The 13,061-nt window shown below is 37.7% G+C and overlaps 1 protein-coding gene across 2 annotated transcripts in view; it reads right to left on the reverse strand.

Annotated features, from left to right (window-relative positions):
- LOC136040192 (uncharacterized) overlaps nt 1-13,061 on the reverse strand; it is a 92,932-nt gene that overhangs the window by 38,274 nt on the left and 41,597 nt on the right. For both annotated transcript variants that reach the window (XM_065724344.1, XM_065724343.1), the window contains exons 4-5: nt 9,773-9,831; nt 7,237-7,400 (exon numbers count right to left, since the gene is read on the reverse strand). In XM_065724344.1, coding sequence (XP_065580416.1) covers nt 7,237-7,400; nt 9,773-9,831 — 223 coding nt within the window. The remainder of the gene's footprint in view (nt 1-7,236; nt 7,401-9,772; nt 9,832-13,061) is intronic.

The following is a 13,061-nucleotide window of genomic DNA, read 5'->3' on the forward strand; positions in this document are numbered from 1 at the left end:
ACGAAAACAAGGCTATTTTATGAAAATAGAAAGCAATATTTAAATTTGAATCCAACAAAAATGTTTCCCTCTTAGCAAGTGTAATATATATCTGTTGTGCAAATAAACTGACTGCTGATATGTACCTATATCTGTGATATTATGCAAAGCTAATGCTTTACTGAAAACACAAAACCCAAGAACAAAAAAAGACAGTGGTTTTAGGATTCAACTTTCGGCATTAAATGGCTCCTTCAAAACAACAGATTGATTTAAAATGCTTTTAATACTCTTCCACCAGCTATCATGTTGATAAATTATACTCTCTCAAAAACTCAAGAAAACAAGAGCGAAGAGCTCATATGGCACTTGTAACGGGGCTAGAAGAGCCAAGAGCTTCTTCCCACTAAGTTTCATTACGATCTCTCCACTCCAAGCGCTTTCCAATCCGGTTTCCCACTCACACTCCCCCAATGTTACCAGATCCAGTCGGGATTTAAAATAAGAGCTCTGAGACAAGATGGCCTTCTAAATATCAAATTTCATTAAGATCCGATAACCCGTTCGTAAGCTAAAAATTCCTAATTTTTTCTAATTTTCCGAATTAACCGTCCTTACACTCCCCCCACATGTTCAAACCGGGGAAGCGACTATTTCTAACTTGACCTGGTCGGGTCCCTGATACGCCTGCCAACTTTCAGCGATCGCTAAATTGGTCTCTTAAAATTTGACGGCATTCTATACAAACAGAGTGTCTGACCTGTCCGCTCAACTTTTTCGATTCTTCTTTCGGGCCATTCATCTTTTGTCTTTGCTTATTGAACAGAGACATGCTTCTAGTTGTAGCCCAGTGCTGTCGTTTGATCTTTCTTTAGCCTAGGATTTCATCGGTAGTCTCTGTCTTCACTATTTTGGAGGCCTCCTTTCTCATATTGGTGTCTACATTATAGTCAGAACTGAGCCGTCACATCATTAAGTCAGTTCCAAGTGGAGGGTTTGCTGAACTTGTCTGTCTTGGAGCTTGCCAATGTCGAAGCCTGTCTCATGCTTTTTTTCTCGTAGTTCCAAGACATAGAGCAATGTTTTCAGCAACAAGCCAGTGTTCATGCTCAGACTGCGAGCCTGTACTCGCGCTATTGTAATAGTATGATACGTGTAAAGATCTTTTTCAGCGCGCACAAGAAGGAAGTCAATCTAGGCCTTCGTGATGCCGTTATTCAAATCTAAGTTAAAGTTGGCTCAGCCTCTGTTGAAATATGGTATTGGAGATAACAAGGCGACTCGTCAAGACGTAATGTACCAGCATTTGTCCATTCTCGCATTTGTGACCTTGTCCAAATTTTTCCAGAAATTGTCTTGTGGTCTGCTCAGAAAGAACAGCTCTTGCGTTTAAATCCTTGGCAATCGAAGCTAGTCAACAGAAGAAGACAGCTTTTGCAGCTCGCCGTAGATATAACCTTTAGCTTACATAGAGATTAGAGATTACATAGAGATTGCAGCGTCAAGGGTAACGATGCTGATACAGCCAAGATTATTCATAAATTTAAATGGGTTCCATTTAGTCTGATTCAGTCAAGACTGGAGGAGACTGATTTTCATTGCAAGAGAAAATGTCCACTTCTTTCGTTAATGATGAAACAAGCCCCTTGGAGTCTCAAACTATCATCTACTCCGGAACAGAAAAAATGAAAATGTTGTAGTGTTTCAGGAGTCATAATTAGTATAAATCCGGGATTTTTTGTAGTATGTCTGTTGTACTTCTCCATCTCAAGGGTAAGAAGAGTGTGCATTGCCCCTTGCTTAAACAATCTTATTTCCAAAATTCAACATCCATTTTAAATTTTGTCCATTTAATGACTGTAGTAGGTTTTCCAAATTTTTTGCCTTGAAAAGGAATTTTTTCTTCGCCACCATATTTGAAGTTGCGTCGCCTGTTAAGAACCCTGTAGCATGGTTGCCTTCTTTACTTCTCAACATCTGCATAGCACGGAGGCAACATTGCTTGCTGAGAACACCATAATCGTATCGATAACTTTTACTCTGGGTATCAGGTCCATTGATATTTCTTGGGAATTCTTCTTCACTGGACAGTTCTCTTCAAAATGCGTTTAAACATGCATCTGACGCCGCAATCATGATAGAGCTGACCGCATGGTCACCAGTCTTGGAGGTCACCTGGAGCGCAATGGCGACTACCTTGCAGGGCGTGAAACTCAGTAGTGTTTACACCCATCCACCTGTTTGGGGTGCACTGATAGATTTTATCTCCTGCCCAGGAACTGGAGGTCAAGCATTATTGCCAATAACTACCATCATTACTATGAAAATATACGAGCTTAGCTTGACTTTTGATCCCCACGTGGAATAAACAAGGGCTTTAGGGAAGGGTGGTGTTCCCGCCCTGGAAGCTTGAAAATAATTCTATGCCTAAATACCTACGCTACAACTATATAATTAAAGCTTCATCGTCACAAATGACTATTACAAGTCCTTTATGAGAAAAAAACGTATTATAATACCTCAAACGGAAAGTTCAAAACAAGATTTTATTTGTTGCCTATAGTATATACTTACATTCAGTATTTCAATTACGTATTTATAACTTTCAGAAAAAAGTATCGATAGTGATAGGTATCCACCCCACTATGTCTCACGTATATAGGCTAGTAACCGCTCTTTATCATCTAAGCCAGTTGTTCTCAAACCTGTTTGGCCTAACGCTCAATCTCCACAAAAAAATAATTTCCACGCCCGTAAAATTCTTCTTGTGTTCTATTTTGATAGCAATGAAACATAAAGGTATATGAATTAGTGTTTCTGCCCTTTTCATTAAATGTATTAAAAAACGGTGTAAATAAGAAACTTGAACCGATTTTCGTATTGAATCCAGAATTAAAAGGTAATATGAAAGAAGTAAAAATATTCGAAATTATCAAACCTGTTTGGCCTAACGCTCAATCTCCACAAAAAAATAATTTCCACGCCCGTAAAATTCTTCTTGTGTTCCATTTTGATAGCAATGAAACATAAAGGTATATGAATTAGTGTTTCTGCCCTTTTCATTAAGTATATTAAAAAACGGTGTAAATAAGAAACTTGAACCGAGTTTCGTATTGAACCCAGAATTAAAAGGTAATATGAAAGAAATAAAAATATCCGAAATTATCTTATCAAGAAGGATGAACTCAGTTGTGCTGCTAACAATTTAGCCATTTTTGGCTAAGTTTTCACCAATAGCAATCTTAAGCCACTACTATTCATTTGTTTATAGTGCATATGTAATGCACCGCTGGCCCTCACTTTCCCCTAAATCTCTCCTCTCCAGCATCCACCAGTGGGCAGTAGTTTCGCTTGGGGATAGCTGATCTAAGCGACCATATCTTGCCTTTTATTAATCTTTCTTTACTAGGTGGCGTCTGAGATTGCAACTATGTTGTAGGGTAATGCTGACAACAAGCTCCGTCCAGTACTGCATATTCTACAGTTTCATTTATCCATCCAGTAAAGTTTATTTCTGGTTCACCAATTCCCACTAAAAAAATACGTTTCTTAAGAGCAAATAATCAATTTTCTAACTCCGTATTTATGACTACTCGGTACTAATATTGAATGAATAAGTTTAGCCATCGAAAATTTCAACAGCGCATTACCTCGGGTATTTTACCCGATGTTTTTTCATCGGGATTACCACAACCGAAGACGGAAAAAGATCCTTCAGAGTCATTGATGGCACATAGGGTGTCTATGATCATCGAAGTTTCAGCTGCTGGGTTTTTTCTTTTACAGGGATAGGTAACAAGTTTGTCGCCCGACCTTGGGGTAGCTGGGAATGAGCCCCGAGTTTCATATTACGGCGCTATTACAGGGAAGTAATCATGGTAACTAGCTTGTCGCCCAACCTGGTGATAGCTGGGAATGAACCTCGGCTCTCGTATTACGGCGCTATTACAGGGAAGTAACCATGGTAACAAGTTTGTCACCCAATCTTGCGGTAGCTGGGAATGAACCCCGGCTCTCGTATTACGGCGCTATTACAGGGAAGTTACTATCACTTCAGGAGACTGAACAATAGCGTAATCCATCAACAGTATACATTACGTCTTTTTTTTTAGTAGAACCATCAATTAAGAAGACATAAAACTTAATATCAGATAAATAAGACATGCTATTCTCTTCCACCCTGTCTGTTCAAAGCTTTACTATTTACCCCCTCCCATGAACTTCCCATTTTCTTTAATAGCTCCTTAAGACCTCTTCCAACCCGTTTGGGGTTTCATCAACACTACACGAAACATAAAAATTAATCGCACGAGTCAATAATGTCGGATAAATAAGTTGAATAAAACGCTGTTTGAGAAATTTCACATAAATAACACCTATTCACAAAAATCAGAAATTGCAGTCAGTGAAAGGATGAATTAACTAAGTTACTTCATAAGCGATTAGTATAATTTATGGACTATTATAGTGGGATCTATTAATTATTATCTCTTTATATGGAGTACCTAATTCGAACCTCAGAATTTATCGCGAACAAAATTACAAACTGCTTTTTTTGGACGTGATTTGCAGATTTAGCTATTGTGTTACACAGGGTTCGTGTTCACCTTAATTACGATGTTGAATCGCTTACATATTTCCTAAAATCGATTCGATAATATTTGCCGTTTTTTAACGCTATAGGCTGGAGCACTCTCTCACGGAAATATAGGGGCGTGGGAGTTTTTTAGTAAAAATGCCAAAATAGGCATTTTTCAAAATGCAGGTGGTTTTTTTTCAATTTTTCCTGGCGAAAATACAAAAAAGGATATTTTCTGAAGTCTAGGTAGGGGCAATCAAACGCTCCTCAATCCCAATTAGCTTCCCTGGCTGTAAGTGGAATATTGATTGTCTAGTAGATTAGCTCGGTATCACACAACGGTACCAGAAAAAAAATTTGGTAAGGAGAGGCAAGACCAAGAAAATTTTTCAGGATTCTTGCAAAAAAAGAGGTTTGCTTAAGTGTTCGAAGTACTTCGTTTGACCGATTAGAGCCATATTTTTCTGATTGTAAAGTATTTCCCTGAGGTGCACATTTTGTTCAAGATAGTAGGGCTACTAGGGAACGAAACACTTTTATTTTTCTCTTTTATTTTAACCCCCAAGTGACTCATTTTCTGTCTCATTAGAAATCGGTAATTATCATCTTTAAAAACAAAAAAAAAGTATAAAATTTTTTTTTATTCCCTTTAATCGTGAGGGAAAATAACCAATCCGCCTCCTTGCTGGCAGTGCTGGTGTATCAAGCACTCTCCTTTTGCCTTTTTTCTTTTTCTTTTTTTTCTCAAAAAAAAACTTTCTTTTTTGTCTCTTTTTCTTTTTTTCTCTTTTTTTCTCTTTTTTCTCTTTTTCTTCTGTGACCCATTGATTTGCTCACAGAAAATCGATTATCCCAGGCTGTTAAAAACGTTGTACCTTTTTGTATATTTTCTTCTTCTTAAAAGGGTAGATACCCGTCTGCCCCTTTGTGGGTATCATTTGAACAAGATAGTTCAAAGAGTCCTAGCTTTTTCTGCTCCCAATTTTATTACAGCAGGTGATTCATTAATATGAAAAGAAGGTTTATTTTGTTTTGAAGATGGTCATCTGAGGGTTCAGCCTACAAAATATAAAAATGGGGGCATCCCTATCATTTAGCCTATAAAATGTCTTTTCATTTTCAAATCTTATCAAGTTGTTAAAGTTCCAATGATAACAAAATAAAAAGAATTTTGTTCGCTGATCGAGCCAGGAAAATAAACACGTAAAGCTAATTATTTACATTTATTTTAATTTATTAGTTAAATTATTTTACGACATTTTTCATATAGCCTATATAAAATTCAGATGTTGTCAAGCAGTTGATTCCCAGAGACCAGGAACGCCAATTAACGAAAATATAGAAAGGGGGAATGTATGGGGGGGGGGGGCAATTTTGCTATTTTTTTTTTTTAGTTAAAATGTAAAACAGATATTTTTTTATCTAGGAATCATCCTGCCCCTCCCCCTAATTGGGACCCCCTACAAAAAACAAATGCACATTCAAAGGAAAGCTAAACTTCATTAAACTCTTTGTAGCCATTTGTTTGTGCTTAAAATTTTGCTGATTCCTACTCCCCCTTTCCTTTTTTTAATTTTGCATCAGCTAATGCCAAAATCTGCATAAATGCATATCGAAGTCTTTTTCATTAATAATTTGATTCTCGATCTTTTCCTATTTTTAAAATATCTGTGGTTGTGTAAGTCTTTAATTAACAAACTCAAAAATTCAGATTTGATTTTCACTGCCCATGGTGTTTTAAACTTAAACCAAACGTGATGAATATGGACATCGCTATTCGATTCTAAAAACATAATTTCTATATAAATATATATTTATTACAGTTCTTTCCTTGACGCTTTCCAGTTAAATTAGTTGGTAAAGTAGACTTGGGTAGACTGAAAAGGGGTATTGGATAGACCATCTGGGGTATGGTTTAAAACGACGTGAATGCTCTGTTTCTGCTTCTATGTGTTGTTTCTCGTCTAGTGTATGGATTAACGACACTTCTTGACTGCAAAGGTCCTTGCGTCGCCCCTCTGTTAGCTGGGAGACCTGTCGCACTCGTTTTGTGTAATCCCCAGGAAGATTCCTTGTAGATCTAAAAATTTGAAGAACCTAGCTCTATTCTGAGGAGTTGAACGGACCGAGTAAGTTTCCTCAAATTATAACTTCATTTATTAGCGCAAATGATTTGATTTTGTTTTATTTTACTCATGTAGTGTTAATCTGGATTAAAATCCCTTACTAATTTAGAGCTACATTGTAGAGGTAGAAGGTACACAGAAGGGATGCCTTGAGATCTGGTCCTCCTAAAAAATGTCCGAAATTCCCTGAATTGCTGGACACTTCTTATTCACGTTGACAAATATAATTGATTATTTTAATATTACTTCTTCGTTTTCGGTCCATTTTATTCTCGGCCTCTAAATTTACGGCGGAAGTGCTTGCGTAGAAGCGACCCCACTATCGTTTTTCACTCTCCCCCTCCTTTCCAATAGAATTATTCAACGTAAACACTAGTTTAAATACAATGAACGGGTTTCCGCCCCTTAAATGTACTTTCATTAAGTATCTGAAAAACACAGTTGTTCCTGGGGTTCAAAAATATCATTTATATTTATTAACTTAAAAATCCTTCTCGAAATTACGTAAAAACATAACCTCTGTTAAATAGTCTCATTTTTTTTTAAACTAACCTTTTGCTTGGGGTTCGATTCCAAACAGACAGAAACAGTCGCCTTTCCTCAATTGATTGGTTGATTTCGAATGAAAACTTTTCGTCAAAAAATGGACTGTTCGTGCATTTCTTTAATCTTGTTCGACAATGTGCGTTTGCCCCCATGCTTGGTATGGAAGAAAGCTGAAATAGAAAACAATTTTTTTTTTTAATTGACTTTAATAGTAGGCTTACATATTTACAAGTAAAAGCTACATAGGTTTCCAAAGTTCAAGCATAGACCTTGAGAATAAATCTGTTTTATAGATTACATCAAGGACGTACCCAGGGGTACCTCAGTGTCCGCCTTCTCCCAAAACCCTACCGAATTCTTGGGCATTTTATATGCAAATTATCTTAAAAGTGTGTTGTTTTATCATTGATGCCCCCCCCCCGCCAAAATTATAAATTGTAAGTACGGGCCTGGACCATATAAACTAGCCTTAGAATATTAGACTATTATAACAGGGGTTGAAAACTTTTAAACACACATACACACCAAGTAGCAAATATATGCCACACATGGCGCGGCATGGTCGATGCATGCCCCGCGTCGCAGAATAAGCGATGATCCGGTGCTCTTATGAACAAGAGGTGACGGAGAGTGGGCAATCCCTTGAATCATTACATTTATTCTGACCTTAACCTTGGTACACACAACATTTGATGTGATAGCCTGCTTCATAATAATTAATAAGTTTCATTAAGGATAGACATTTGACTGCGTTTAAAAATGAAGTCACTAATGCAGGGTTTGTATATGAAAGATCAATTTAAGTTACACCTTTAGATTGATAGGTCAAGTTTTTGCGGTCTTTTGCATGATTGTTCATTAAAATAGAGTACTCATTTCCTAAAGGCATGTGAATCTCCATAAACTAAACGGTACATGCGTCCAGGTACATACGAAGGAACTGTTCTTTTGGGGGAGGGTCCAATAATAACAAAAATAGATTTTTTTTCTTTTGGTATCCATAGTGTCCAGGGGTGGGTTTCGAGAAAAATCATTAGGAGGGGGGAGGGGCAATGTGACGAGGAGGCCAATAATTGATCAAATTGACAAATATATTTTAAAAAATCGTGAAAAACAGAAAAAAACAAGGAATGAGGGCACCAAAAATCATGGAGGGTTCCCCCTCGCTCGCTCTTGGATCTGTCACAAAGAGTGTCCACAGGACTAATTTCAAGAAGGGAAGATAAGTGATGATTGAAAATTTTGTCTTGCGTTCTGCTGTTTCGCCGAGATAGCCTTCCTCTCAAAACTTGGATCCCAATCCAAGTAAATTATCTTTACAATGTTGGCATGCAGCTGCACAACATGCAGCTACAGCAACAGGCGTACATCTACGTGTAGCTACAACTGCAATGCACAAGAGCCGCCAAAAGATTTTCCTAATGAGAACGTTCTCCGAAGCTATGAAAACCTGCATGTACGTTGCCATTTTTTCAACTTATTTTGTGATTTAAATAAAAAAACAAGTTTTCTTTTTTTAACTGAAAGCAAGGAGCGACATTGAAACTTAAAACGAACAGAAATTACTCCGTATATGAAAGGGGCTTTTCCTCCTCAACGCCCCGCTCTTTACGCTAAAGTTTGACTCTTTCTATTAACTATGCTTTTTAAAACGGTAAGAAACTTTAGCGTAAAGAGCGGGGCGTTGAGTAGGAAAAGCCCCTTTCATATACGGAGTAATTTCTGTTCGTTTCAAGTTTTACTGTTGCTCCTTACTTTCCTTTAGAAAAACTTGTTTTTTGTATTTAATTTCTGGACGTTTTTGAATTAATGCAAGTTTTGATCTTGGCTGTCCGCACTTAAATAATTAAAACAAAATTTGCATATTAATTAATTGCAATTAATCGGAAGATTTTGAGAAAAAAGGAGTGAGGGAGGAGGCCTAGTTCCCCTCCAATTTTTTGATTACTTAAAAAGGCAACTATAACTTTTAATTTTTTACAAACGTTTTCATTGGTAAAAATTATACGTAACTTACGAATTAACTTACGTGACGAACTTCTATATTCGTATGTTTTTATTGCGTATATGAGGGGGTTCAACCCTCGTCGATACCTCGCTCTTTACACTAAAGCTTAAATGTCCCAATTCCTTAAGAATGACCTCTGAATCACAAAGGCCGTAGAGTAAATAGTTGAAATTACTAAAAATACTTTAGCGTAAAGAGTGAAGTATAACGAGGAGGTAAACCTCTCATATGCGTAATAATCTATGTTCGTTTTAAGTTTTAATGCTGATCCTTACTTTCAGTAGAAAAAACTTTTCATATTTATTTTTCCATTGTTTTTTCAAATAATGCTAGAAAATCCTGCACCCCCTTAATTGAAATTCTCTTCCCCCATGAGAAGTTCCTCCATGGAAATATCCTCCCACGTAACCCCCCCCCCACTCTCAACTCCCGCCCTCAAAATCCTGCATACGGCCCTACCACCCCTACCTATATTCTCGTGAGTTGCCGCCACTGGGTTGCCAATGAATTTTAGAGCGAAAAATCAGTACATACCTTAACATAAGCATTGCATTTCCTCCTGTTTTTGGTTCCAGGAACCTTAGCAGAGATGACTGAAAAAAATATATACATTTAAAAATATATCAATTAATACATTACTTAATATATACATTTATTAAATATATTAATTCACGAGAACACAGTTTATGAATCAATTTACTTTAAGAATCGTCGGAATGACCATGTTTGAATTTTTACGAACGAAAGGCGTTGCCAAATCAGCTGTGATAATTAAAAGTGCGACATAAGACATCTTGTAAATTTTCAGGAGAGCCAAAAAACAAAAAAAAGTTTGTCGGCTGTGGTCGCTCTGAATGATGAGGCTAATAGAGATAAAGGGAATATATTCTAAAACAACTTTTATAATCTTTTCAATGGTATAAATTAAATTCAGATATTCCAAACAAATTAAAAATTATTCCATGTTATGGCGTATGTCTCCCTTTTTTTAATAGATAAGATAATCCTCTTCTGTCAAAAATATACTGAGCGAATTCAAAATTGATCCATTTTTTGGCGTATGTCTTCTTTTCCCTTGACAAAAAAGGACACAAATACCAGGCCCAAATGTTATAGCTCCATAAGATAACCCTCTTCTGTCAAAACTGGCGTGTGTCTTTTTATGGCACTTGATATTAACCAAGTGACATATAGCAATCGCAAATTCTGTCGGTCTGTCTGTCGGTCGGTCCCGGTTTTGCTACTTTAGGCACTTCCAGGTAAGCAAGGACGATGAAATTTGGCAAGCGTATCAGGGACCGGGCCATACTAAATTAGTCTGGCCTATAAGAAATAGTCTTTTTCCCGATTTGAAAATCTGGGGGGAGTAGGGGGCCGGTTAATTCGGAAAAAATAGAAAAAATGAAGTATTTTTAACTTACGAGCGGGTGATGGGATCTTAATGAAATTTGATGTTTGGAATGATATTGTGCCTCAGAGCTCTTATGTTAAATCCCGACCGGATCTGATGACATTGGGGGCAGTTGGAGGGGGGAAACCTAAAATCTTGGAAAACACTTAGAGTGGAGGGATCGGGATGAAACTTGATGGGAAAAATAAGCACAAGTCCCAGATACATAATTGACATAATCGGAACGGATCCGCTCTCTTTGGGGTAGTTGGGGGGGGGGGGGGTAATTCTGAAAAATTAGAAAAAATGAGGTATTTTTAACTTACGAACGGGTGATCGGATCTCAATGAAATTTGATATTTAGAAGGATGTCGTGTCTTAGAGCTCTTATATTTAAACCCGACCGGATCTGGTGACATTGGGGGGATTTGGGAGGGGGAAGCCTACAACTTGGATAACACTTAGAGTAGAGGGATCGGGATGAAACTTGGTGGGAAAAATAAACACAAGTCCTAGATACATGATTGACATAAACGGAACGGATCCGCTCTCTTTGGGGTAGTTGAGGGGGGGGGGGTTATTTCTGAAAAATTAGAAAAAATGAGGTATTTTTAACTTACGAACGGGCGATCGGATCTCAATTAAATTTGATATTTAGAAATATATCGTGTCTCAGAGCTCTTATTTTAAATCCCGACCGGATCTGGTGACATTGGGGGGGAGTTGGGAGGGGGAAACCTAAAACTTGGAAAACACTTAGAGTGGAGGGATCGGGATGAAACTTGGTGGGAAAAATAAGCACAAGTCCTAGATACATGATTGACATAACCGGAACGGATCCGCTCTCTTTGGGGTAGTTGGGGGAGGGGTTAATTCTGAAAAATTAGAAAAAATGAGGTATTTTTAACTTACGAACGGGTGATCGGATCTCAATGAAATTTAATATTTAGAAGGATATCGTGTCTCAAAGCTCTTATTTTAAATCCTGACCGGTTCTAGTGACACTGGGGGATGTTTGGAGTGGGGGAACATAAATTCATGGAAAACGCTTAGATTGGAGGGATTGGGATGAAACATGGTGGGAAAAATAAACAGAAGTCTTACATACGTGATTTACCTAATTGGAACGGATCCGCTCTATTGGGGGGGGGGGTTAATTCTGAAAAATAAGAAAAAATTACATATTTTTAACTTACGAAGGAGTGATCGGATCTTCATGACACTTCATATTTAGAAGATCCTCGTAACTCAGATCTCTTATTTTAAATCTCAACCGGATCAAGCGTAATTGGGGGGGGGGCAGTTGGGGGGACCGGAAATCTTAGAAAATACTTAAAGCGGTGAGATCAGGATGAAACTGGATCGGAAGAATAGAAACCTGTCTAAGATACGTGACTGACATAACCGGACCGGATCTGCTCTCTTTGGTGGAATTGGGGGGGGGGGGGGTAATTTTGAAAATTGAGGTATTTGTAACTTACGAAAGGGTGACCAGATCTTAATGAAATTTGATATTTAGAAGGATTTTGTGATTTAAAGTTCTAATTTTAAACTTTGACCAGATCCTGTTACATTGGGGGGAGCTGGAGGGGGAAACCGGAATTCTTGGAAAACGTAAAAATTGGGATATTTTTATCTTATGAGCAGATGATCGGATCTTAATGAAATTTGATTTTTAGAAGGAATTCATGTCTCAGAGCTCTTATTTGAAATTCGGACCAGATCTTTTGACATTGGGGGAGTTGGAGGGGGAAATCTTGGAAAAACACTAGGAGTGGAGGAATCGGGATGAAGCTTGGTGGATAGAATAAACAAATGTCCTTGATACGTGATTGACAGAATCTTACTGGATTCGCTCTCTTTGGAGGAGTTGGGGGGGAGGGGTTCAGTGATTTGGCGAGTTTGGTGCTTCTGGACGTGCTAGGATGATGAAAATTGGTAGGCGTGTCAGGGAGGTGCACAATTTGACTTGATAAAGTCATTTTCCCAGATTCGACCATTTGGGGGGCTAAAGGGAGAGGAAAAAGTAGTAAAAATTAGGTATTTATAACTTACGAGTGGGTGATAGGATCTTAATGAATTTCGATATTTAGAAGGACATCGTGACTCAGAGCTCTTATTTTAAATCCTGACCGGCATTAAGCCTCTTATTTTCCTTTTTAAATCAATCTATTGATTCATAGACTTTTGTTAGAGCTCATACCATATGATCTCTTGGCTCTTAGCTCTTCTCACCTTGTCACAAGTGCCATATGAGCTCTTAGCTCATTTTTTTTCCTTTTTCATTTTAGCTCATGTTTTATGTTCACAACGGTACGCGATATGACAATTCTGACTGCACCATTTGATTCCTGGTGCTGAGTTTTCGTATGACACATTTATAAGTTAATTTCAACCAAAATTTCATAGGTCACACTTTTAATTACCTCAGCC

Source organism: Artemia franciscana, chromosome 20, assembly GCF_032884065.1.
Source record: "Artemia franciscana chromosome 20, ASM3288406v1, whole genome shotgun sequence".
NCBI lineage: Eukaryota > Metazoa > Arthropoda > Branchiopoda > Anostraca > Artemiidae > Artemia > Artemia franciscana.